This window comes from Dromiciops gliroides, chromosome 2, assembly GCF_019393635.1.
Source record: "Dromiciops gliroides isolate mDroGli1 chromosome 2, mDroGli1.pri, whole genome shotgun sequence".
Classification (NCBI taxonomy): Eukaryota; Metazoa; Chordata; class Mammalia; order Microbiotheria; family Microbiotheriidae; genus Dromiciops; species Dromiciops gliroides.
The window spans coordinates 522,881,908-522,909,486 of record NC_057862.1 but is presented as its reverse complement, the minus strand read 5'-3'; the positions used below and the strand labels follow the sequence as shown (position 1 = coordinate 522,909,486).

General features: G+C 39.4%; 1 protein-coding gene across 4 annotated transcripts in view; it reads left to right on the top strand.

Moving 5' to 3' along the window:
- The window catches only part of FIGLA (folliculogenesis specific bHLH transcription factor), a 66,495-nt gene extending 42,125 nt beyond the window's left edge, over window positions 1-24,370 (top strand). For 3 of the 4 annotated variants that reach the window (XM_043981659.1, XM_043981658.1, XM_043981657.1), the window contains 5 exons: window positions 725-830; window positions 925-2,423; window positions 6,966-7,124; window positions 23,692-23,754; window positions 24,199-24,370. In XM_043981659.1, coding sequence (XP_043837594.1) covers window positions 2,199-2,423; window positions 6,966-7,124; window positions 23,692-23,712 — 405 coding nt within the window. In that variant the 5' untranslated portion in view covers window positions 725-830; window positions 925-2,198 and the 3' untranslated portion in view covers window positions 23,713-23,754; window positions 24,199-24,370. The remainder of the gene's footprint in view (window positions 1-724; window positions 831-924; window positions 2,424-6,965; window positions 7,125-23,691; window positions 23,755-24,198) is intronic. The other variant, XM_043981660.1, reaches the window with a different exon arrangement.
- Window positions 24,371-27,579: the final 3,209 nt, after the last annotated feature.

Here is a 27,579-nt window from a genome sequence, read left to right as displayed (position 1 = left end):
ACCTACTATGTGCCTGACCCTAGCAAATAGCTTCCTCAAGAAGCTTATGTTCTAATAGGGAAAACAAACATATACATGTATAAGTTTATACAAAATAAATAAATGTAGATAAAAGGTCATTTTTGGAGGGGAGGTAATAAGAATAATAATGGCTAGTAATTATATAGAATTTTAAGGTTTGCAAAGCACTTTACAAATATTTATCTCCTTTTAATTTCACAATACCGTGGAAGGTAGATGTTATTATTATCCCCATTTTACAGATAAGGAAACTGAGGTAGACAGTGGTTAAGTGTGTTAGCAGTTGGGTAAATAAGGAAAAGTTTCACATTGAAGATAGTATTTGAGTTGAGACATGAAGGAAACTAGGAATTCCAAAAGATTAGAATGAAGAAGTTTATTCTTTTGATGTACTTATTAGTTAATGTTATACTGCTTGTTATAAACATTTAAAAGATTCATCTGCATATTTATATTTTGCCTACAAGCACCCCACATCTGAAATCAAAGTTGCTTTTTCTTTGGCATATTAGATTGTTCTCTCTTCTCTTGTGGGAAAAGGGGCCCTACATCCTTTTTCTTTCTTTTTTTAATTTTATTTTTATTTGTGGTATATAATTATATTTTATACATATCAAACATAAATATAATATATACATACACAAATATGACATATATAATGTAAATTTTCTATTCTTAATTTTTATTTATTTTCATTCTGAAGAGAAAGAGAGTGAGAGAGAATTTTCGATACACATCAGAACCCCCAAACAATGTTTTCTGGAGTTTTTTCCTAATGAAGAGTCTCCATTTCATACTACAAGATTCAGGTAAAAAAAAATTCTATGTTACTTTGAAAACAGCTGTGCTTGTTTGTGCTTCCTTCTGAACTACCTTCATTTCTCTTCTGTATATTGTTTTTAGAGTACAACATTGTCTACAAAGACCAGAAAACCACATTGAAGAGCTTTGCCATTCTTTTGTATCTAAATGAAGCAGCTATAAATTCACATTTGGGAATCATTCATAGACTTAGGCATAGGACTTAGAGCTAGAAGAGGCATTAAAGATCACCTATAAATCATCTAATTTTATGGATGAAGAAACAGAGGTCCACAGAGAAGAAGAAAATTTCCCAGGGTCAGCTGGGTAGTAAGTAGCAAACCTGGAATTCAAAGCGGATCATCTCACTGAAAATTCAGCTTCCTTTCTACTACTGTTAGGTTACTAGGTCTCCAAAAATGGGTGATTTCTTCCATCCTTCCAGAACATGGGACTCCTTACTCTCTTTCATCGTAGGCTCATTCATTCATTCATTCATTCATTCATTCATTCATTCATTCATTCATTCATCCATCCATCCCTAATTGAACGCCTGTTTGGGTGCTTTTAGAAATATACAAAATTCAGGAGATCATACAGGTAGCAAGTAAACAGAAACATGATTTAAACTCAGTTCTTCTAGACTCCCAAGGCAGCATTCTTTCCAATTCACTAAACTGCCTCTATGACGTACTGTACTGGTAAGATAAAAAGTATATATTGCAATACTTGGTATGGGAGAAAGTTGACTGGATTTGGAGTCAAGGATCTTCAGATTCAAGCTGTACATTTTGCATGTGGTGCCACAGACCTGGGTTTGAATTCAGCTTTTTTACCTTTGTGACATCGGAGCAAGCAACTTTCATCTCTCTGTGCCTCCGTTTGCCGATCAGCAAAGTGAAGGGCCTATAGGGAGATCCCTTCGTACTAAACCTGGAAAAAAAATGCAATTGTATCTACCCTTGGCTTTAGCCCTCACTTATGCTCCTGCCCCCCTCTAGGGGTGTGCAGATAGGTCACCAGCTGTGACTGATCTATACAACCTCTAAGGGTCTTGAAGGTGGTCGGGCTTTTCTGCTGGGCTCCTTTCAGTTTCTTCTGCGATCCAAGAACCAGGGCACCTCGAACTTCTCCCCACTTCATTCTTCCTGCTCCCCAGGGAGGCTGGGGTGGGGGGTTGAGGAGGAGGGGGCGTAAGCAACTCTTCCCCCCCCCCCCCACTGCACTGAGGCATCCCTCGTGCTGCTGCCCAGGTGAGCACACACGTGCCCGCCCGAGCCCACTCAGGTGAGGACATTCAGCTCTCTCCCCCACTCCGGGTCAAATGCGCGTGGAGCAGGCAGGGCGGGGGCCAGGACCCTCAGTCTGTCTGGACCATGGACGGGCACCTGCAGCTCTCGCCGCCTAGCCCTTTACCTTTTCAGTCCACTCCCCGGGCCGAGGTGCTGGAGGAAGTGCTGAGGGAGCAGTTTGGGTCGCGGCCCCAGTTAGCAGCCATCAGCAGGATGAAGAGGCAGCCGTCGGGCGCCTACACCTCCACGGAGGACCTGAAGGAGGTGCTGGAGAGGCGGCAGGTGGCCAACGCCAAGGAACGGGAGCGGGTGAGGGCTCTCCCGCAGGGCACTACGAGTCACCTCCTCCTCGGCCCCTCCCCCGCCACCTCCTTGTCCCCCAAGAATCAAATGGTCAATGTCTTACTTCCTTTGGCCTCCCTCCCCACCTCTATACCTTACGGTGTTGTGAGGTGAAGGTCTCAATGAGTGAAGGAAATAGAAAGGGGGCTGGCTTCCTGGTGCCACCTCCCCCTTCCACTTTAATTTTAGGTGGTTTAGAAGGTACAGAGCAGCCTTAAAACTAAACTTCTCATTTCAATGACCAGGCACGAGTCTCAGATACCTCCGACTGAGGGACACTGGCCCACCTTGCCTCCCGAAGTCCTCGATTTTTGTTTGGAATCCCTTCGGATGCTCCCACGTAGCTAGTTGTCCCGCGAGTCTGGGACAGCTCACTCCGGGAATCAGAAAGGCCTCAGAAGTAGCCCCCAAAGACTTGACTAATCGATAGCCCCTTATCTCACTACCCACCACTGGCATCCCCAATAGTGAAGAACCACCATTACCATTGCTGGAGTATTTTGTTAGCTGGTTTAGGAAGAGTGGGAGGGAGAAGGGGGTGGGTGTGCCAAGGCTTCCCAGAATTTCCTTGGAAAAATAGTTTACTGCGTGGGCTTTTTTTTTTTTAAAGAGTTTCTCAGCCCACAGAGATTTTCACTTAATGCTCACTCTGATTATGAAGCTGCTAGTGTTCTGATAGCCTACCACTGGGTGTGCTTCTGTCATAACTCCCTTTTCCTCTCTAACTCACCCCCACAGCAAACACTGAATGAGATTGAATAAAGTGGACTATTATATTTCCTTTTATGGAAACAACAAGTAATCCTATGGCATCAATATAGCTCCCTACCAAATCTAATTGAGGCAAATGCGAATGGTCATTTTCTTAACCAAGTTATTTCTTTAACCTGCCTAGGGTACCTGGTTTGTAAACAAGGACTCCCTAAGTTAGGCTTGGGATACAGCGTTATCCCAAGGTAGAAATCCTTGGGGAACTAGCATGCTCTGATAGTCATGCTCAATCACTTAGAAATTTTATTTCCTACGCCTGGGGCCACATTGTTTTCCTGTATCTGTTTGAACAGCCAATCTGGAACTGGTCATATTAACTTTCAAACAGCACTTACAGATAAGTTATCTGGGTTAGACATTAAAAGCTATGTCACCTTGGGTGGCCTCTGCTACAAATGGGTTTGACACCCAGATGCTTGCTCAATCTGCTTCTCCTATTTTTTTTTTCTTAAACAATCATTTTCACTAGTACCTAGAGAAGTTCCATCCCATGTTGGAAAGCAGAAAGAGTCGGGTCAGAGGAAGAAGACCAAAAAGGGATAACCTTGTTTGGGGATAGGCCCACTAAGGAGAGCACAATAATTACTGAAAATAGCTAAATATTTATTAAGTGCCTACTATGTACCAGGTATTGTGCTAAGCAAAGAAACAAAAGATAGTACTTGTCTTCAGGGAGTTTACACACATCTCTGAAGCAATCACTGAAAAGAAATAAACTAGATTTTGGCATCTTAGGACTGCTGTAGTTTTATTAGTATGGATAACTCCAAGTGTGGAAGTTCCTTTTTTTTTTTTAAGGCAGTAAACAGTTTAACTTTATTAAATCCCTTATTAGTCTTTCATGTTTACTTTCATTATGTTTCTCCTTCTAACCAAAGCATATGGGAAACTACTCTGTAACATATAGTTGCCTATGGTGTTTGTAGGTTCTGTAACTTGCCTTTAGTGAAACAGAGGGAGGACTTAAACCCAGATTTTCCTGACTTTAAGACTAACCACCCTCCCCCACCCCAATCTGTGCCAAGTACCCACTCTAAACTAGAACTTAATAGTTATAAATGTTTTTAGGGAGATTTTTTTTTTTTAAAGAAGGACTTAAGGGGCAGTTAGGTGGCACAGTGGATAGAGCACCGGCCCCTGGAGTCAGGAATACCTGAGTTCAAATCTGACCTCAGACACTTAATACTTACTAGCTGTGAGCCTGGGCAAGTCACTTAACCCCAATTGCCTCACTAAAAAAAAAAAAAAAAAAAAGGACTTAAGAAGAAGTTGACTTGGAATATTGGGAAAGGTGATTTTTTTAAAAAAATATTTTTAAAGTTTTGAGTTCCAAATGCTCTCTCCTTCCCTCCCTTCCTCAGGTGGTAAGCGATCACATACAGGTTTTACATGTGCAATTATGTAAACCATTACCAGATTAGTCATTTTTTATAAGAAGACTTGAATAAAAGAAAAAATGAAAGAAAGTGGGGAAAAATAGCATGCTTCAGTCTGTGTTCAGTCAATATCAGTTCTTTCTTTGGAGGTGGATAGTATGCTTCATCATTAGTCCTTTGGGATTGTCTTGGATCATTGTTTTGCTGAGAATAGTTAGGAAAGATGAATTTTTTTTTTAAATTTTAAGTGAGGCAATTGGGGTTAAGTGACTTGCCCAGGGTCACACAGCTAGTAAGTGTTAAGTGTCTGAGACCAGATTGGAACTCAGGTCCTCCTGACTCCAGGGCTGGTGCTCTATCCACTGTGCCATCTAGCTGCCCCAAGGAAAGATGAATTTTAAAAAGATGAATCTATGGATTTTCCAGTGTCTGAATCAGGATTCGGATTCAGAATATGGGTCCCTGCTTTTAGACAGGAAGATCCTTGTGGTCTGAAATAGATGTTTTACTACAGTATCATGGCTTACTTAAGAAAACCTTTAAAATATCTCCTATCTTCTGACTTGGTATTCACCAAGCACACCTGTGGTCTATAATTTGATATCCTGAGTGTATCTACTGACCAAGAGTTGCTATAAATACTCTCTAAGTACCTTTCAACTTTTGGTTCCAATTCCAAACTGTAATTTCCCCCCAAAGTATGTAGTTTATTGGAGGCCTATATCTTTGTGCTTCTAATCAGGATTAACTATTAAATGAGCTGCTAATACTTGTTTTAGATGTTTTATTCTGATTTATTTACTATTTCAATAGGCTCTGAAGGTAAAATACTAAAAATACTCCATCTCTAAAGTGTCCCCCTTCCATTCTCTCACTCTGCAGACTTCACAATGCTTTATTTTTGTACCTCTCTCAAATTCTAAAAGGCCAGCTGCCAATCCCAAAAGTTTTTTTTTTTTTTTTTGGTCACATATGCATGTGTAAGGCAGGAACATGGCTAGGCTAGTAAGAGAAATAGTGACCTTACATCCCAATCCTCCACCCACATCCTTGGGTTTAGCTTTATCTCTGTGCTTACTGATCCAAATGAAAGAGTAAATGGAAAGGGTTTTGGAATTGAGAAAATTCAAGCCTCTGAACCTTCGATCCTATGGCAATTAATTGTTTAACAAACAGCCCTTTCATGCACTGATTTCATGGACTTTAGCCTTCAGATAGTAAAAATGAGGTGGAAATATGGAAGCTTTGCCTTAAGTTAGAATGATGCTGCCCTCTTCGAAGTTCGATTTAAAAGAGAAACATGAGGCTGTGGGCAGTGGATATTTAGCTAGAATTGTATCTGCCATTTCTTCTAAAGAGGTTAAAATCTCCTGCTAGAGATGAAAGGCTGCCTAGTCAAGATTACAAAATAAGTAAGACCAGGCATTCCACAAAGGAAAAAGTCAGGAAGTTGTCTTCCCTCCATCCCTAAAGGATGGACTGGATCATGGTTGAGTGAAGGACTACTGATTTTTTTAATATAGATACTTATATATAATATAATTATATATATACTGATTTTCTCATATATGTATATATCTTTGTATGTGTGTATAGATGTGTGTGTGTGTGTGTGTGTGTGTGTGTGTGTGTGTATGAGAAGCCTCAGGCCTTTAACCTAAAAGAGCATAACAGAGTTCATTCTTTTCTTGAAGAAATTATTAGCCAAAGACTTCAAGCTGAACAAAGAAGCTCAGAGAAGAGAAACTCTATGACCACATACCCAGGAGGGCCATGCCTTATAGTTTCTGGCAGACATGAAGTGACAAATGGAGATTATATGCCAAGAGGGGCACCTGCTAATGTGGGCTATATTCCTGGTGGGAACAGGGTGATAATATCATTAGAAAGCATCAGTGGCTTTGCCTGATACAAGATATGAATTGTCCTTCCATACACGTATTTCAGACATATTCCTACATGAATGCCAATGAAAACGTGGTTTTTTTCATGTGTCCATTCTTCCCACTGTTGGGTATTTGCAACCCACGGCTATGGGAGAGATGTTTTATTATTATGACTTTTATTTCTATACTATTTCATTAAATGTTAACCAAATGTCTTAGGTTAATCATGTGTCCTCGTTGATTCTTAAAAGTAAACACATCAGTGAGGAATATCTTGAGCCATGAGTAGCCTTGTCTGAGGGACCTACTATTCAAGTTAAGGGGTGCCCGTAGGTATTACATATAGTATTGTTAGCTGTTTGTGTTTTATACTCCCTTTTAGTCTGTAAGCTCCATGAGTTCAGGAATCTTGTCTTTTCTCAGCTTTGTGCGTCAGCCAGAAGACTGTACATAAATGTCTGAATTTTGTTTTTTAGATAAAAAATCTAAATCGTGGATTTTCCAAATTAAAGGCCATTGTGCCACTCCTTCCCAAAGACAGGAAGCCCAACAAAGTTGACATTCTTAAAACTGCAACTGAATATATTCGCCTTCTCCGTGAGATTTTAGAAGATACCAAAGACTTTGAGGTAAAGGTATGACAATCCCAAAATAACAAAGACTTCATTGTCATTTTTGCCGTCGAATTCATTTCCAAACCATATTCCTTTTAAAAATTTATTTGATATGATCTATTTGTGGATCACCTCCTTTCATCTCCTGCTTACCTTCCTGTTGCTCTCTCCACACCCAGGGATCGATGGGAGTATGGGTTCATACCAGGATAAAGATAAGCACGATTTATGATGGGTAGAATTTTAGGGAAATAGGAAATCTTTTGAATCTCTTAATTTTCCAGGAGAAGAAACAGACCCAGCAATAGTAAGTGATTTTTGCCTGAGGCTATGGAGCTACTTAATGGCAGAGATAGGACCAGAAGGGAAGCTAGCTAGATGGTGCAGTGAATAGAGTGCTAGGTTTGGATTCCAAAAGACTCATCTTCCTGAGTTCAAATCAGACCTCAGACTTATCAGTTGTGTGACCCTGAGAAAGTCACTTAACCATTTTCCTCCGTTTCCTTATATGTAAAATGAGCCAGAGAAGCAAATGGCAAATCATTCCAGTATCTTTGTCAAGAAAACCCCAAAATGGGGTCACAAAGAGTTGGACATGACTGAACAATTTTGTCTACATATTTGGTACCTTCCATAAATCAGGTTTGAATACCCGAAACTTTTTCTTTAAGCAAGTGGTAAAATATGCAAAGTTTATCTTTAAGGTTTTCTTCCCAAATTGGCCTCTGCCAGGAATGAATTACCTCTAGTTCCCCACCTAGCTCATTCATGGTACAGACTAGGAAGGAATACTGACTTTGGAGTCTAAGCCTGAATTTGCTTTTTTGTAATTTTTACTCATTGTTCCTGTTTCTGCCTTATGGGACCACACAGAAAAAATCTCAACCCTCTTCCATGCAGGAGCCCTTCACATAATTGAACACAGTTATCAGGTCCCACTCAAGCCTTCTCTCCTCCAGGCTTAACTTGTCTGCTTCTTTCAATCACTTCTTATATGCCACGAACACTGGTGCCTCCATCGCTCTGGTTACCCTCTTCTGAATGCTCATTAGTTTATTATTGTGCTGCTTAAACTAGGCTGCCCAGAACTGAAAACAATAATACAGATGTTTGAGTAAGGTAGAGCACAACGGGAATAATACCACTTTACTCTTGGAAACTATGGTACTCTTAATGCAGTCCAAGACTGAATTAGCTTTTATAGTTGCTATATCACATTGCTGATTCATAATGAGGTTCTAGTCCATTAAAACATCTAGTAGATTATTTTTTCCCTAGACAAACAGTAACTAACCATGCCTTTACCACCCTGTATTGTGAATCTATATAAGTAGAAGACTTTGCATTTTATTCTAAATGATTTTCATTTTATCAGATTCAGCCTTAAAATTATAGCCTATCCAGATCTTTCTGGATCTTGTTATCTAATGAATTAGCTTTCCTGCCAGGCATTGTCATCTGTAACTCTGAGAATGCTATCTATAGCTTTATCATAGAGGCAGTTAGGTAGAATGTTGGATCTCAAGAAGACCTGGGTTCAAATTCCACCTCAGACACTTAGCTGTGTGACCCTGGGCAAGTCACTTAATTTCTGCCTCAGTTTGCTCTTCTGTAAAGTGAGGATAAAATGAGATAATATTTGTAAAATGCTTTGTAATACACACAGGGGCAGCTAGGTGGCACAGTGGATAGAGCACCAACCCTGGAGTCAGGAATACCTGAGTTCAAATCTGGCCTCAGACACTTAACACTTACTAGCTGTGTGACCCTGGGCAAGTCACTTAACCCCAATTGCCTCACTAAAAAAAAAAAATTGCTTTGTAAACCTTAAGATACTACATAAATGCTAGTTGTTGTTGTTATTAGTCATTAATTTAACATGAGAAAGTGTTGCTAGCCCTACTCTTGAACTGGTGAAAATTCAGAATTGAGGAAGAACTACTAGCAGGCTCCAGATCTGGGCCCCACTAGTGCCATACAATTAACAATTTAGTGAGGCCTTCCTCAGCCTGTGGCACAGTCTAAAACGGTCTTTTTCTAATCCCAAATTCACAGCAGTAAACAAACCAAAGAGACTAGGTAACTGACCAGTCCTAGGGACAGTTCTCTTGGATCTTTCATACCCAAAGGACCCAAATCACTGTATCACTAAACCAGCCAGCACTCAGATGCCTTTTAAAAAATAATTCTTCATTATTTCCACACTAGCATATAAACTTACTGGTTAGCATGTTGTCATGGTTGTTGGGCCAAGTAAGATTGAAAGAGCAGTTTTTCCTGTCCCCTTCCTCTTCACTCACCTCCACACATTGGTGCTAGACAGGTTCCACAGTCTTCCTTGTTTGTTTTTGTTTGTTTTTGTTTTTCCTGCTTACTGTCAAGGACCAAATCCTTTCCTCTGAGAAAAGCCTAGTTAGGAGGTTGTTAAAGTAGTGCACTTGTTGAATGATAAGGGCCTGAAATAACTTGGTGGCAGAGAAAAGCGGTGAGGGGGCTTAAAAAAGTGTCCTATATTTGGAATTAAAGGACATGGGTTCTATCCTTGCCTGACAAAGTTTGTTATTTTCTTTCTTTAATATCTAGAGCCTATGAAATATTCCACAGGAGATTCTGGCAGGATTTTTACTTTCTATCATCTACATTTTTTCCTTTGTACTACTATAACTAATGACTTCCACTCTCAAACAAGTTGGTCCTTTTAAAGTACATAGCAGATTTTGTTGTTGTGATGTTTTTCAGTCCTGTCTGACTTTTCGTGACACCATTTGGGTTTTGTTTTTTTTTTGACAAAAATATTGAAGGGATTTGCCCATTCCTTCTCCAGCTCATTTTACAGATGAGAAAGTGAGGCAAATAGAGTTAACTGACTTGCCCAGGGTCACAATCTAGTAAGTGTCTGAGGCCAGATTTGAACTCAGGGAAATGGAGTCTTCCTGATTTCAAGCCCAGTGCTTTATCCACTTCACCACCTAGCAGGCCACTTAGCAGAGATTATAGTGTCTATTTTAGGGTAGGTAGGAGAGAGACTTCTTTTTAAATAATCCACTTGGTATACTTTCATTGCTCTTTAGAGATGAACAGATCTAAACAGATTTCTTTGGTTGTTTCTGTAGTCAGTAAAGATGACCAAAAAGTGACCTGTAGTATATCGTTGCCTGATTCCTTAGGCAGCCATTTCTATGCAGACCCAATATTTCTTCTTATCCTGAATCATATTTGTTTTAGTGGATATTTATTGACCATTTACATTGTGTAAGTCCTTTTGCAAGGTGGTTGGGGTTTGAAAATGAATATATCTGGGGCAGCTAGGTGGTACAGTAGATAAAGCACCAGCCCTGAATTCAGGAGGACCTGAGTTCAAATCCAACCTCAAACACTTGACACTTACTAGTTGTGACCCTGAGCAAGTCACTTAACCCTCATTGACCTGCCAAAAAAAAAAAAAAAGGAAAAAAGAAAATTAATATAACTGCTCAGATGCTATATTGCCCCCAACAATGGAATATGAATTCCTTGAGGGAAGGGACTGGTTTTCATTGTCTATAACTTCAGGGCCTGCTCATAGTAAGTGATTAGATTGGAACAGGTTGTCCTTGCCCTAGGCACTTATAGTCTAGTAGTAGATTGTGTAGAGAAGTAGCAGATGATATAGTTGGATAAATTTCATGGAACTGTATTATGACAGGCCTTGAATGCCAGCTGTGGAAGGGTTAGCACCTGATGGTGGAGGAAATAGGGAAATACAGAAAGTTTCTTAAGGTCAGAAGCATTTCAATAAAGATAATTTGTGTTGCATTCTTTGAATTTGAACTGCACATTTCCATAGGGTTGGAATCAATTACCATATTTTATATAATTGTAACTTTAAATAATATGAATCCAGATAAATGAACATTTCAGAGGGTTCATGATTTGCACTAATTGGGACCTAGCTATGTGGCAGGTGAGATTAAAATAGATATGAAAATTATTTTAATATAGCATAAAAAGATTACAATAAAGTAAAATTTTATGGGAATTGAGCAGAGCAAGAAGGTTTTTTAATGTCTGTTAGGGAAAGCTTCACTGAAGAAGGAGCATTTGAGTTAGGTCTTGAAGGCTATTATTACTCTTTTTTTGTGGGGCAATGAGGGTTAAGTGACTTCCCCAAGGTCACATAGCTAGTGTCAAGTGTCTGAGGCTGGATTTGAACTCGGGTCCTTCTGAATCCAGGGCCAGTGCTTTATCTACTGTGCCACCTAGCTGTCCCTATTATTATTCTTAAACTGCCACTCTGATGGTACATTCTTTCCTGAAAACAAACAAAAAACCTCCAGTGATGCTTCATTGGCCACAAAATAAAGTCCAAACTCCTTGGCATCCAAGGCCAAGATTTTGATCCATGACCCCTATCTTTCCAATCTTACCTTTCATTACTTGCTTTTTGTGCATCTTATTGGGGGGGGGATAACCAGACCCATGATTTCATCAGCATGTGGAGCTCCTGACAAAAAGTTTCCTGTACTAATGCAGATCAGTTGATAAACATTTATTGAGCACCTACTATGTGGCAATCACTGTCCTAAGTGCTGAGGAAACAAATATGAAAAAAAGTCCCTGCCCTCAAGGATCTTACAATCAAATGGGGAAAGAACAAACAAAAGGAAGCTGAAAAGTGGGGTGGGGGTGGGAGTAGGCTTGGGAGCATGGTGGAAAAAGTCACAATTCCCAGAGTAGATCAGCACAGCCTGTGCTCTGTTTCGGGCCCCTTTCTCTTTTCATTCTGTATTATCTTACTTGGTCATAACATCAGCTCCCATGGGTTCAATTATCATCTCTATGAGGTGATTTCCCAATTTATACATCCAGCTCTGGCCTCTCTCCTGAGCTGTAGTGCCAGATTATTACCTGCCTTTTGAACATCTCAAACCAGATGTTCCAAAACTATCTTGAACTTAACATGTCCAAAATGACTCATTATATTTGCTTCTAAATCCTCCCCTCTCCCCAGTGTTCCTATTACTTTTCTGGGGGGGAGTTGGGGATGGGGCAATGAGGGTTAAGTGACTTCCTCAGGGTCACACAGCTACTAGGTGTCAAATGTCTGAGGCCGAATTTGATCTTGGGTCCTCCTGAATTTAGGGCTGGTGCTTTATCCACTGTGCCGCCTAGCTGCCCCGTTCCTATTACTTTTTTTTTAAAGTGAGGCAATTGGGCTTAAGTGACTTTCCCAGGGTCACACAGCCAGTAAGTGTTAAGTGTTTGAGACCAGATTTGAATTCAGGTACTCCTGACTCCAGGGTTGGTGCTCTATCCACTGTGCCACCTAGCTGTCCCCCTATTACCCTTAAGGGAAGCATCATCCCCTACCTCCTTGTCACTTTGGATCAAAATCTTGGTGTCATCCTTGACTCCCCTCATTCACTCCACATATCCATTCTATTGCCATATCTTTTCATTTGTATCTTCACAATGTCTCTTGTATGTGCCCCCTTCTCTCTACCTATACAACCACTATTTTAGTTCATGCCCTCATCACCTCTTGCTGGACTATTGGAATAGCTTCCTAACTAGTCCTTCTGCCTCAAGGCTCTTCCTTACTCCGAGCTTTCATCTACTCAGTTGGATGCTTGTGATTGTTCTAAAGCATAAATCTGACCTTATCACCATTTCCCCTTTACTCCCAATAAGTTGTAGCATCTCCCTATTACTCTAGGATCAAATATAAACTCCTCTTTGGGTCATTTATTGTGCTTCATAATCTGGGTTCTCCCTGCCTTTCTTACATTTTATTCCCCATACTCCCTACAGTTTAGCTCTACTGGCCTTCTCTCTTTTCCTCAAACATGACACCTCATCTTCCATCTCTGTGCCTCTGCACTGGTTGTTCTTATACCTGGAATGTTTTGTGCTTTTATTGTCAGTTCTGGCCTCCTTAAAAACATGAGGCCTTTCCTGGTACCTCACCTCCACTACACCCCAATTCCCAGCTGCTAATGGCATTTCCTTTGGGATGACCTTCTATCCACTCTGGATATATCTTGCATGCACTAGTTATTTATATGTTGTCTCCCCCATTAGACAGTGAATGTCTTGAGGGAAGGAACTGTTCTTGCCCTTTCTTTGTATTCTTAGCACTCACCACAATGCCTGGCACAAAGTAAATTGATAATAAATGCTTGTTGACTAACTATACATCTTGTAGTACTAAAAAGCTGCCTGAGGTTAAGTGTCCTGTCTATGGTCACTGAGCCAGTAGACACGTCAGAAACAGGACTTGAAACCCAAGTCTTCATGAATCTCTAGATGACACTGTCCACTACATCATGCTGCTGTTTCTGAAACATTCATGCCTTATCTTGTTCCTTTTTCTAGAAATTCTTATTCATCTCTACCTGTTTAAACCTTAGACATCCTTTAGAGTCCAGCTCAAATGTTAAGCCTTTAATGAAATCTTCCCTTAGCTAAATCCTTTGAGCCTTCCCACATAGGAATAGCCCCTAATCCCTCATAATGGTTTGCATTCTATTTTACTTAATTTTTCTGTCTAGACAAACATTTATCAATGAGGTATTATGTTCAAGGGCAGCTAGGTGGCACATTGAATAGAGGACTGGTACTGGAGTCAGGAAGACCTGAGTTCATATCTGACCTCAGACACTAGGTGTGTGACCTTGGGCAAGTCACTTAACCCTGTTTGCCTCAGTTTCCTCATCTGTAAAATGGGCTGGAGAAGGAAATGGCAAACCACTCCAGTATCTCAGACAAGAAAATCCCAAATGGGGTCATGAAGAGTTGGACACAACTGAAATGACTAATCAACAATAAATTATATTCAAGGCATTGTGCTAGTAAAACAAACACAAAAACAACCCCTGACCTCAAGGAGCAGACATTCTTCTAAGGGGATATATTATACCACAGGGGGAGAATACTAGTAAGTGGAAGGATCACAGAAGGCATCATGGGGGACAGTTTGTGTGAGGGTTTGGGGAGAAGAGACAGGATGATGAACTCAAGGAATAACCTTAGGTCTAGTTTAACTGGAAATGTTTTTATCTAAGAAAAAACTCTCTTGTATTATCATGTTAATTTTTGTACCTATTGTCTCCCCTATCACACAGTAGTAGTTAGTCTAGTAGAGGTATGTAAGATGAACTGGAGAGGGAGAGAGAGTAAAGCAAGTAGTTATGAGGTTAATGCAGTAGTCTGGACAAGAGTTGAGGAACTGAGCTAGGATTTTTGCAGTAGGAAGGAGTAGAAAGGAAGGACAGGTGGAGGAATGATTACAAAAGTAGACTTGATAGAACTTGTAAATACATGTGGAAAGAGAAGAATAAAAAGACAACTGGGGGGCAGCTAGGTGGCACAGTGGATAAAGCACCAGCCCTGGATTCAGGAGGATCTGAGTTCAAATCTGGCCTCAGATACTTAACACTTACTAGCTGTGTGACCCTGGGCAAGTCACTTAGCCCCTATTGCCCCACAAAACCAAAACAAAAATAAAAACAAAAACAAAAACAACTGGCAGGTTGGTGACCTAAAAGGGACAGGAGGAAGAATACATATATAAAATGAGTTTGGTTCTGGACATGTTAATCATGAGATGCCACTGAACATTCTTCTGGAGGTGAGTGGTAGGAAGTGTGTCTGGAGCTTCTAAGAAAAAATAGAATGAGATTTTTAAATGCTATTATAGTCATTTCTTTGTGAGATGGCAAGTGCCTAGACAAGGATACATTTGGAACTGTAATAGGAGATATTTCAAAGAAAAAAGAAAATGACTTGATAATTTCTTGGATGGGGTAGGGGTAAGAAAGAAGGACAAAGAGAAGGACAAATAAAAGATAACTTTTCCAGAGTAGAAAAATGGCATCACAACTGACAAAAAGGGGATAACCAGTTTGGAAAGTGGGTGGTAGGCGATGGTTTTAAATTCAAACATGTTTAATTTGAAGTTACAGAAAATTATTCTAGAGGATACTTGGGGAATTCTGGAATTGTCTATATAAAGATAATAGCTGATGGCATAAGAATGGATCATCTCTCTGAAGGAGAGTCAATGAAAAACACAAGAGCAGAGGACAAAAGAATTGATCTTTGGGAATATCCTATGGGCAAGAAAATTCAATTCAATGCAACAAATATTTATACTAATTATATGCAATGTGCCATACAAAGACCCTTTCCCTCAAGCAGTTGGAAAAAGAGAGAAGTACATTGGGTTTGTAGTCAGAGAACCTGCATTCAAATACTGACTCAGCTTTCCATCTACATGATCTTGAATAAGTCATTTACCTCTTCTAGCCAGAGAATGGAGGATTTTCTAGGCAATGAAGTCCTGAAACCAAGCCCCTTCGCCAATATAAAAGGGGGAATTTCTTAAGATGCACCAACTCAGGGGGTTATTTGTTTTCCAAATGTAAGGGTTCAGGGATCCAGCCTTTGATCAAAACAAAAACTTCCTAGATTAAACACTTTTAGCTGAGAGAAAAGTATACATATGACTCCCAGACTAGAACAGCTTTGGTAAGGAACAGGTCATAATATAGAGGAACAATGAACTAGACTTTTCACTTCTATTATAGTGAATTATTTGGACAGCATGGGTCTGGTGGGAAGTGGGGCTGCCTATCTAGCAGCCCTAAGTGTGTGATCCTTTCAGGGGTGTTAAATCCCTCAGAGATAATCTGGCTGAAAGCAGAGCACACTGGAATGTCATCATATTGCCTGCCAGCCACGACAACTTGACCTTACTTCTGAGGGGAGTCTAAAACATGGGGCAGTGACATGAATTTGGAGGATTTTACAACCTATTAGTAAAATCACCTGAGTGAGAAGATTATATGGATTTTTTTTTACATGGACTATTATGTTTTTTTGTTTTTGTTTTTGTTTTTTTAGTGAGGCAATTGGGGTTAAGTGACTTGCCCAGAGTCACACAGCTAGTAAGTGTTGTGTCTGAGGCCAGATTTGAACTCGGGTACTCCAGACTCCAGGGCCAGTGCTCTATCCACTGTGCCACCAAGCTGCCCCGACTATTATGTTCTTTGCGTTTTCTGTGGGATGCGGAATAAAGGTTGTCCTATACCTAATGTGTGCTTTGGTAGACCATCTGCTTGTAAAAAATTCAAAGGACCCCTTTACACACATTTGAAAATACTTAGGTACACAGATCTATATTCTGAGATTTCCCAGAATTATCTAATGATGGGGAGAAGGGGAATAACAAGCCAAAAGGTTGTACATGAGATTGGATCCAGTCCATGTAAGTTTGGAGTTTCAGGCATGGACTACAAAGAGGGACACAAATGAAGAAATTCTAAGAGTTCAAAAAGGTAGAAGACATTATTTCTGCCCAAAGGGCTCATGGAATTGTTTATGGAAGAAATAGCTTTAAAGGATGAATAGGATTTGGTCAGGAGAAGCTAGAAACAAAAGCACTCAAGAAGATGGGGGAAATGATTTTGATAATGTGAATAAAGACATTTAAAAAAAGGAAAACTAAGTTGAGGGAATTCTGAGTAGTCCATTTTGGCTAAAACATGGAATATTTGATAGAGTAGTATGAGATATGAGGCTGGAAAGGTAGCTTGTGGCAAATTATGAAGGGGCTTGAATGCTAGTTTAAAGAGTTAGATAGGGGGCAGATAGGTGGCTCAGTAGATAGAGCACTGGCCCTGGAGTCAGGAGTACCTGAGTTCAAATCTGGCCTCAGACACTTAACACTTACTAGCTGTGTGAACCTGGGCAAGTCACTTGACCCCAATTGCCCCACAAAAAAAAGATAGCTTTTGTTAGGTATTAGGGACTTAATGGGAAGTTTTTGATAAGCAAAGGTGACCAAATGATCAGAATGCTATGCATCAGGAAGATTAAACCAGGACTGGTGAAGAAGATAAATTAGCTGGGCAGGAAAGACTGGAGAAAGGGAGACAGGCTGATGTTGCAATAGCACAGATTAAAGGTAATGAGAAATTGAATTAGGAGGGTGGCAGCCGGACCAGAAAAGAAGGCACGAATTAGAAAACTGCAAAGTCAATAGACTTGATGCATTCCTATATTTCAGGAGTAATAAATTGAAAATGATCATGCTATTTAAAAATATGGATGGTGAGATAATGGAAAGGTTTAGGTAGAAAAAGTGCTGAAGAAATTGATTTGGGACATGTGGACATGTCTCAGAGCTTGAGGTATCAGAGGGACATGCAAGTAAAGATGTCTAGTAAGCAAAAGGAAAAGCTGGTCTGTAAGTTGAAAGAACATTGGGGGATAGTGATACAGACTTGTGAGTCATCTTCACATGGGTAATAGTGTAAGGTATTGGAATGGATCAGATCACCAAGAGCTTAGAGGATAGATGAAGATGAGAATGCAGTCAAGGACTGGGCTTGGGGGAATGCATATATTTAGGGAGTGGGAGGAAGAAAAGCAGAACAAGGAGATGGAACACCATCCAAGAGATGTTGTATTAACAGAAGCTAAGTGGGAAAAAAAAATCTCAAGGAGAGGGTGTAGCCAGTGGTGTCAAATGTTAGAAAGATAACGGAGGATTACAACTAAGACAATTGGGTTTCACAACAAGGTGATAATTAGTGACTCCAGAAAGGTTTCTATAGAATTGGAACAGAAGCCAGACTAGGCTGTACCTATAAACTATTTTTTTTTCTACAAGTTTGATAGTGAAAGTGTAGGTTGGTGGGTGTGGAGAGGGTGGTTATCTAATGGAAAGGGGGGCTTTTTTTTTGGATGAGGGAGCCAATGGAGAAGAGGTTAAAATTCTAGGAGAAAATGTGAGTGATTGCTGAGCAAGTTTCCAAAGGAACTAAGAGTGGGTATAGTCAAGGGTACAGGTACCTTGATAGAGAGGAAGGCTATTTCTTTTGCCTCCTCTCTACTCCTTAAAGTTAAAGGAATATGTAGGTTTTAAGCTGTACTGAGAGATAAGACAAGTCACATTAGATGGCCTTTATCATCCTGAAAAAGTCAAGGATATCTGATGAGTGAGGGGGGGAAAGAAGTAGGGTTGATTTGAACTGAATATTTGCATATAAGTGTGTATAGAGGCGGGGTAAGATAGGGAGATTGTGATGGGAAGTTGAAAAGAATAATCATTTTCCTTGCCCTTATATAGGCTCAGAATGAATATATAGCAAACCTAATCAACAGTTTTAAAAGTTTTTCCAAAAGCTAGAATTGGCATTCCCTTGGGTAAGAGTACAATTGACAGAAGATGAAAGGGAATGAAGTGTTCTAGGATATGTGTGAGTACATAGATGTCACTAAGGTGGCAACAAAGGAATTCCCCCAAAGTGTTGAAATTTAGAGGGCACTAATAGCACTTGCTGAAGTTAGCACCTCACAACAACAAAATCAGTTAAAATGGGAAACTTCCAGCTAGTGGTTTCTTCTTATCACTCATCCCTGACAGTAACCTCCTTAATGGGGGGTTTCACAGTCTCTGGGGATTTCCCCCTATCCTAAAAGCCAAGATGCTACAGGCACCAAAATTGGTGGTTTAACTTTGGATTCTTAGGAAAGTACAAAGGCTGACCATGTTATTCAGGATTGGTTGGGGAGACAAGTGAAGCCAGAACAGGTTAATAGACTGAGAAAATAAGATGGAGAGTGATGGACCACTGTTCATAATAAAAATGAAAAATAGGTTGATAGGATTATGAGATTTAGAGCTAGAAGAGTCTCTGATATTTTGAGTAAAGGAAGTCAGTTTTCTTTGACTCTTCTTTCTCCCTCATCCCTCCACCCAATTGGTTGCCAAATTGTGTTATTCTACCTCAACAACATCTTTTCTCTGATTTCCATTCATATGGCTATCATCATGATCAATATCTTCATCATATTTTACTTGGGCTATTGAAATATTCTACCAGGTGGCCTCCTTGCCTCCAGCTTCTCACCTTTCAAATCTTTTCCTATAATTGAAAAAATGATGCTTCTAGCTTACAAAACTGACCATGTCATTTCCCTGATCAGCCCCTCACTCTTGCTTCTCAGATGAAATAACTCCTTAGTCTGTCATTTAAGAACTTCTCCTGTCCAGCTCCAATTTACCTTTTATATCTTTATTTCCTGTTAATCACTTTGAGGCTTACTAAGCTGCACATGAATGGACCACTAGTTGTTCCCTAGTCACAATATTCAATCTCTTGACTACATAACCTTATACAAGCTATTTCCTCCATGCCTAGAATGGACTCCTCTTTCAACTCTTCTTTCGAGGCTTAGCTCATTTGCCACCTCTTCTATGAAGCCTTCCTAAACCCTTATTGTTATTAGTTCCTTCTCTCCCCACCTCCTTCTCTGCCTTTAGCTTTTATTTTTTTTAACTTCTCTGGTTACATGTATTATCCTCCCAACAGAATATAAATTCCAGAAAGGCAGAGACTATTTTGTCTTTGCATCCTCAGTACCTTATACATAGTAGGCCTTTAATGAATATTTATTGACTTGAGTTATTTCAGATGACCTCTGAGATCCTTTGAGAATATGAAACTTCAAGATCAGTCTGCCTTTTTGCTTCCATATTTCAAGAACTGAGAAATAGGATGATAGCAGGAAGTGTAGTTATATCAATTAGAATTTTTTTTGAAAGGGATTGCGGATGAGAGTATATTTGAAGGCAAAAAGGAAGAGCCAGTAAAGAGGGGAGAATTTGGGGCTGCTGGAAAAGGAGACAAGTCAAGTCTGAACTTAACTGGAGACTTTATGATTAAAAATACTTAGATGAGGGCAGCTAGTTGGTGCAATGGATAAAGCATCAGCCCTGGATTCAGGAGGACCTGAATTCAAATCTGTCCTCAGACACTTGACACTTACCAGTTGTGTGACCCTGGGCAAGTCATTTAACCCTCATTGCCTGGCAACGGGGGAAAGAAAAAGAAAAATATTCAGACCATATCATATCAGAACCCTTGAATTTAGCTTTCTGCTACTTATCTTCTCTAACCAGAATCATAGTAACATTCATTCTACAGCAAAGTCAGATGGATCATTATACTGACTAAACAGTCTGGCTTTGAAATGGTGTAACTGGCTGCATGTGGGTAGGCAACTATATTCTAATTTTCTTTGATTCAGGCTAAATCTTTTCAACATTTGTTTTTATAAGATTTCTAGTTCCAAAATTTTCTCCCTCCTTCCCTTCCTTCTCCCCTCCCCAAGACAGCAAGCAATCTCATATAGGTTTCTTATTCATTCATTTAGTTAGTTATCCATTGATTAATTCATTTATTTATTTACTCAGCTATTCATTCATTTTTTTGTTCATTTATTTTTGATTCAGGCTAAATCTTAATTGGAGAAGTGCTCTCATAGTCTGTGGCAGACCTTTAAAAATAATGTTATCTGTTCCACATGGTGTTGAACTTAATGCAATAGCAGATGTCTAGAAAAAATGTTAGTAGTTTGCAGAGCTTGCAGTGTAAATGCCCATACACTTTTGTTTCCTTCCCTAGCATCACCAAACCTTCAAATATCCTACTTAAAATTTTTTTATCTAAAAGCAATGTAATGATACCCATCATTTAAAACTCAACCAAACAAAAAGTGTTTAAGTGCTTATTGTTTGACACTATAGCTACACAGCAAAAGCAAAAAAAGTAAAAAGTCTGCATTTGAGGAGCTTATTATACTCTTAAAAGCAGAGACAACTTATATACCTAAATAGGTATATATAAAATGTAGCCTGAGAAAATGAAGATATTTATCAGTGTGAATGTGTGTATATATGTTGCAATGTTTATATGTATACATGCGTGTGTGCACACACACATGTATTATTCACACATATGTAATGCTGCCCCTTTCAAATGAGAACCATTTCCTGAAAAGGACAATTTCCTTGTGGAATGAAATCTCTCAATGTTTAGGCGAAACATAGACTGTTCAGAGGACTAGTTAGAGAACTGTCCCTCAGATGAATGTACTGAAAGGCCCTATGTGAAGGTAAAGCAACGAGCCAGGTAATGACAGCTTCAGGATATTGTTGTCCATTAGCTCATTTGCACATGATCATTTTTAGAGTTTTAAAGGTTCATGCCTGATAAAATTATAGCTCAAATAACTGTTTGGGGACTTGGGGGACTGTTGGGTTCATGCTTGACAGGTAGATTTTTTTTTTAAAATCACCTCATAAGATAGCCATTGTCTAAAAGAAGTTGCTAATTTTGAGGTATAGGAACATCTAAGAGCCCAAGGAGGAGCTATAAGAAGAGAGAGAAGCTGTAGGAGCATAAGCCAAGCCCTGGAGGAATCACAAGAAACCAAGGCCAGGAGACAGATGGCTTTCAGCTGAGCTCTCTGATTCTTCAGGTGCTTTGCTGGGAACATGCTGATTGGAAGAAAAGTATTGCTTTGTTGACTGGTTGGAGAAAGGTTGAAAGATGCCCATAGCAAGTAGGAATCGAGTTGAGACCTCTTGCTCTCTGAAGAACTTTGGGGGCTTATTGCTCTCTAGTGTCATCTACAGCATGAGAGAGAGAGGGTGCCTGTGTTCTCTACCTTGCTCTATGTTTTTGAGAGGGGGAAAAATAGACTCGGTGTCTGTTTTGCTCATCTTGCAGCTTATTGGGTGAATATATGCTGACACTTGAAAACCTGAGGAGCCTGGCTGTTCTTTGACTTAAGGCTCTCTAACTTGTAACTGAAAAAGTATGAATGTCCTAGTAAGGGGGTCCAGAGATGAAAAACCCTTGTCATTGCTTTGTTTGCTCAAAAACTGGAGAGAATTGGCTTTAGCAGTAGAGTGGTGAGGAACCAAAGAGTACCAGCTAGCAGAGAAGTAGCTTCATGAGGGTACAGATTATTCCTGGGGTAATGGGTATAAGATCTCCCATCCAGAGTTATGAGTTGCCTCAGGGTGATGGGTTTTCATCACTTTTGTGACTCCCTGCTGGGCTTTTATATGTAGGTGCTCACTCTTTCATGGACCGTGTGCATTGATGGGACAATGTGACCCAGGTTTATGAGTAGATAGCATTTCGATCTTGCTTTTGCCTTTTAAAAAAATAAATGTTACCCCCCCCCAATAAATGTTATGGGAGGGCAGCTATATGGCACAGTGGATAAAGCACCGGCCCTGGATTCAGGAGGACCTGAGTTGAAATCCAGCCTCAGACACTTGACACTAGCTGTGTGGCCTTGGGCAAGTCACTTAATCCTCATTGTCCCAGCCCCCCCCCCCCCAATGTTATGATTTTCTCTCGTCATTTAGTAAATAAATGTTTTCTATTTGAGTTACAGGTCTCAGGGTAACTGATTTCATGTAAGTGGGAAGTACACCAATGGAGGCTCAGGAGCTACAATGACAACTAGTAGGACTGTATTCTCTACTCTTTTCACCTCCACCCCCACCCCATACATACACATGTCAAGGTTACCCCTAGGTAGGACTCTGAGAGGGACTTGCAAGTTGTATCAGTATGGTGTACCTCTTCCCATTCTTTCCTTCCCCCATAACTCCAGACATGGTTATTATAAGAGTAAACTGGATGAACAAACCATATTAGAGAATAAAAAAGGAGGGGTCCATTTTATGCACACAAAACCATACATGCACATATGTATATTATACACTTTTCATGTCCATAAACATACATGAAAATATTAGTGTATTTATATCTTTGTATAACTGTATATGTGTTTCTTCAAATAGGTTTTCTATTTCTTGAGGGCAGAGGTTGTGTCTTCCCCACTCCTCACCCCCCCCCCCCAGTGCTCACTATACACAAAAGAAATACTCAAAATATGCCCAGTTAAGAAAATAAACACATTACTTAGCCATTAGGTTTAATTCTATGGTGATCAGAATATAATCTAAGGAATGAAGTGTTTTTTTCCTAGATATTATTCCAGCCTATGCCAGTAGTCTCTTTCATTAGAAAGAGAACATTGCAATCACTCCAGGTGGGTGTCAGTTTTCACATCTTTAAAAGGAGGATGCTTGCCATTCATAAGTCTATACGACAGCCTTTCAGGTGGTGGTTTTTGTTTGTTTAAAACACATGCAACCCACCTCCCTCCCCCATGTTTTGGATTTCATGAAATATGGTGTTCTCTAAGTAACAATACTGGCTTTTATGACTATTCCTGCAGATAAGGCAGCAGGAAGTAACAAGGTAGCCAGTCTTTCTTTAAAAGGCCGACTTACGCCCTTGCCATCTGGTACAGTTTCAGACAAATGGGATATATTCTACCCTTCCAAATCCCCTGGAACAAGATTGGTTATTATGTGCTGGTGGCCAGTCTGCCTAACCACAACAAAAAAGAAAACTGGCTCTTTTGCCAATAGCTCCCTGACCTTGGACGGGCCCCTAAACTGTTCTGGGTCTGTCTTCCCTCATGGATGAAAGGATCTCTAAGATACCATCTAGCTCTAACATTCTAAGTCTCAATGTTCAGGAGATCCATGGCATTAATTAATAATTAGAAACCATGTCTCTCTTGACTCTAAATCTAGCACTCTCCCATGACACCCTAACCCACAAAGGGCAAAATGGGGGGCACCACAAAGAAACTATCTCCTTCACAATTTTTCTGTATTTTTTCCTCCTTCAAATTATATACTGTGCCTCAACTCTTTCTTTCCTAGGGCCTTCAGGCAGATTGCTAACTGTTGCTGTAGTCTAAAGACATCTCTGTGCTGATGAAACAAGTAAGTGACCAATTAACACCAGAAGGTTTGCAGCTGATTTCTAAGTAGCCAGCACTGTGTAGTTGCCGAATGTAAATCTCATCCTTCTATTCCTTAGTATCTTCAGCATTTATGTTAACTTGTGAAGTATTAGAGTGTAGAATCAATAGTATGGGAGTCAGTCTTCATGAAGGGAAGTTTAGTGCTGGCTGATTGATTGACTTCACTGTTTCCTTGTCCCAATATTGATTTTAGAATACTTGGGCTATGGACCTCAGTTTTCTTATCTTCAAAATGGTAGAATTGAATTAGATGAGCTCTAAGCTTCTGCAGTTCTATCTTTCACATAATTTTTGTTTCTAACATTTCAATATCCTAAGTTGGGCACATTAGTGAATAGTTGTATAACATTGCTAACAAGCCTGGCCAAAACTTATCATTGATTTTTCTCACTCTCTCTTCCAGACTGCTCAGAACTTGAAAACACACAGTACTATCTTCAGCTAAGAGATCAATGAAATCTTTTTGTTTATTTTGATGCTCTGATCTATCATGTATCATATCAGTATTGGGGATTGCAAAATATAACCCTTTGACACTTTCCCAGCTTCTGAGACTCTTGTCATTTATGAGTTTCCATGAGTTTTCTTTTTTTAATATAAGTATTTTATTATTTTCCAGTTACATGTAGAGATAGTTTTCAACATTTGTTTTTATAAGATTTCCAATTTCCAATTTTTCTCCCTCCCCCCTCCCCTAGACAACAGGTAATCTGATATGGGTTTTATATATATATATATATATAATAACATTAAACATATTTCTGCATTAGTCATGTTATAAGAGAAGAATCAGAGTAAAACCTCAAAAAAGAAAAACAACAGCACCAAAAACAAAAGAAATAGTATGGTTCAATCAGCATCCATATTCCACAGTTCTTTTTTTTTTCTTCTGGATTTGGAGAGCCTTTTTCATTATGAGTCCTTTGAAACTTTCTTGTACCGTTGTATTGGTGAGAAGAATCTAGTCTATCACAATTGATCAACACATATCCATGAGTTTTCAATAAAGATATATCCAAATATATGGGAAGTCTTCCTTTCAACATGGTGAGGGTTCTACTGTAGCACTTGGGCTGTTGATCTATTGTCCCTTATTCTTGCTACCCTCTGGCTGTCTTTCTACCATGACTTTTTATCTCCAACTGGGTTTTTCAGCTCTCATCCCTTTGCTCCTGATCGGTGAGAATTCAATTTATTGTTCTTTGGCTGCACTCACCATCCCTGCAATATCCAAGGCAAAAATAGGCTTCCCTGGCTACCACTGTTATCTTCCTCTATTAAACTGTAAACTGAACAAAGGCAGAGATTATATTAGTCTTTGCATTTTTATACCTAGTGTTTTGCTTAAACAACTTTTCATTCATACATGAAGGATTCATTTCCTTTTCCAGTCATATACGCCCTTACCTGAGGTCTTTTGTGTAACTTCTTATAGCAAAGTCATCATGTGTAATATGCGGCAGCTTTTGGATGATTTATAACTTTGTCTTCTGATGCCATATGACTGTGAATCATAGTATCTCAAGATTCACAGCCATATGGTATCACAACACTTTATGGAAAATATAATGTTGACTTTTGTCCAGTATAAAAATGGGTAGGGGGAGGAAGGAGCAAAGGTAAGTAAGGGAAGGACCACTCCTTAAGTTTAGTGGAGTGATGATAGATGATGAAGGAAAGGTAGGACTGTTCAACTCTACATTTTGTTTTCTGTGTCAAAGAGAATTGTTTTACTTTGGGGACTGTAAAGAACAAAACAAAGATGATTAATAGGTACTTGAAACCCAAGGTAAATCACACTATAAGGCCTAGATAACCTATGTCAGTTCAAATGTCTAAGCCCAGATATATTCTGTCCTAGGGTACTGAAAGAAGCAGAGTGGCAGCCCTCACTATTGGCTTTCACCTCTATGGTGAACCCATCTCTTATTCTCTTCAACCCTCTAAAGTTCCACAGAGGAAATCTTTTTGCAACTTGGAGTTATGGTGATCACCTACACAATTCTTCCTTAAAGAAGATGCAGGCAGTTGGCTAAATTACTAATACTGGTAGTGTTAAAGTGGCAGGAATAAATGAGCAAGATGCTTTCTCCTTACTAAAAAAAAAAAAAAACTACATAGACTGTGGTAAAAACTGAAATTTAAAAGGTAACTCAGCAGGAGACAGTTTCAAACCCCAGACCTGAAGAGGAGAAAAACATAAAAAGTTGGTTAATAGGTTGAAGTCACAGATGTTCTGTGAAACTAGAAATGAACAACTTAAACACAGAAACAATGATACCTTATAGAAGAGAGGGAGGGGGAGAGGTCTATCCATGCATTGACACCCCTCTCTCCACATGTCTTTACAATGTTTATGGCTGAGAAGGTCTTACTTATTAAGGAAATTCTGTTTGGACTATACCTCCTAGAAGTTTTTGAGTGAGTTCCTTACCATGGGGACATCATATAACATAGACTTTAATCATGTAGATTTGATTTTTTTTTTGGCATGTACCATTTAAAAATGGCTGGTGAGTAAGGGTACAGAGGGGGTAGAAATAATTCGTGAGAAGACAAGGTATTGGGGTAGCTAGGTGGCACAGCGGATAGAGCACCAGCCCTGGAGTTAGGTGGACCTGAGTTTGAATCCAGCCTCAGATACTTGACAACTTACTAGTTAATGTGACCCTGGACAAGTCACTTAACCCCAATTGCCTCACACAAAAAAAGAAGACGAGGTATCAATAAAATAAAATAAATTGATGGTGTGATTGCTTAGCATTGGTGGTAGTGATCTTTGAGAAAAGATACTTTGAAAGAAAGTGGGGGGTTGGAAGGTGGTGGGGGAAGGAGAGGTGCTCCAGGATTAGAGAAGGGCAAATCATGTCCTGAATCTTTAAAAAAAAAAGTGACTAGAAGTGAATAATGCTGTCTGAAAACAATGTTTCAAGTGATTTTTTGTTCCTAGCAAAATTCTAAAATATATCATTAAAGGGAAGATTTTTCATTAAGGGAACATCTAAAAAAGGAAATAGTGATCAAAAGGAGTCAATATAATCTTCATCAAGAATAGGTTCTATTGGGGCAGCTAGGTGGCACAGTGGATTGAGCACCGGCCCTGGAGTCAGGAGTACCTGAGTTCAAATCCGACCTCAGACACTTAACACTTATTAGCTGGGTGACCCTGGGCAAGTCACTTAACCCCAATTGCCTCACCAAAAAAAAAAAAAAAAAAAAAAGAATAGGTTCTATTGTAGGCTAAGCCAATATAATAAAAATGACAATCCTACCTAAGTTAATTTGTTTAGTGCTATACCAATCAAACTATCAAAAATATTTTATAGATTTAGAAAAAATAAAATTAATCTGGAAAAACAAAAACTCAAGGATATCAAGGGAATCAATGAGAAAAAATAGGAAAGAAGGTGGTCTAGTAATACCAGATCTCAAACTGTATTATAAAGCAGTAATTATCAAAACAATCTGTTACTGGCTAAGAAATAGGTAGATCAGTGGAATAGAACAAGTAGAAATTACACTATAGTAAATGACTATAGTAAACTAGTATACAATAAACCCAAAGATCCAAGTTTTTGGAACAAAAACTCATTATTTGACAAAAACTGCTGGGAAAACTGGAAAACAGTATGGCAGAAACTAGGTATAGACCAACATCTCACATCTTATACTAAAATAAGGTCAAAATGGGTATATAATTTACACATAAAGAATGATACCATAAGCAAATTGAGAGAGCATACAATTGCTTATCTGTCAGATTTATGGGCAGAGGAAGAATTTA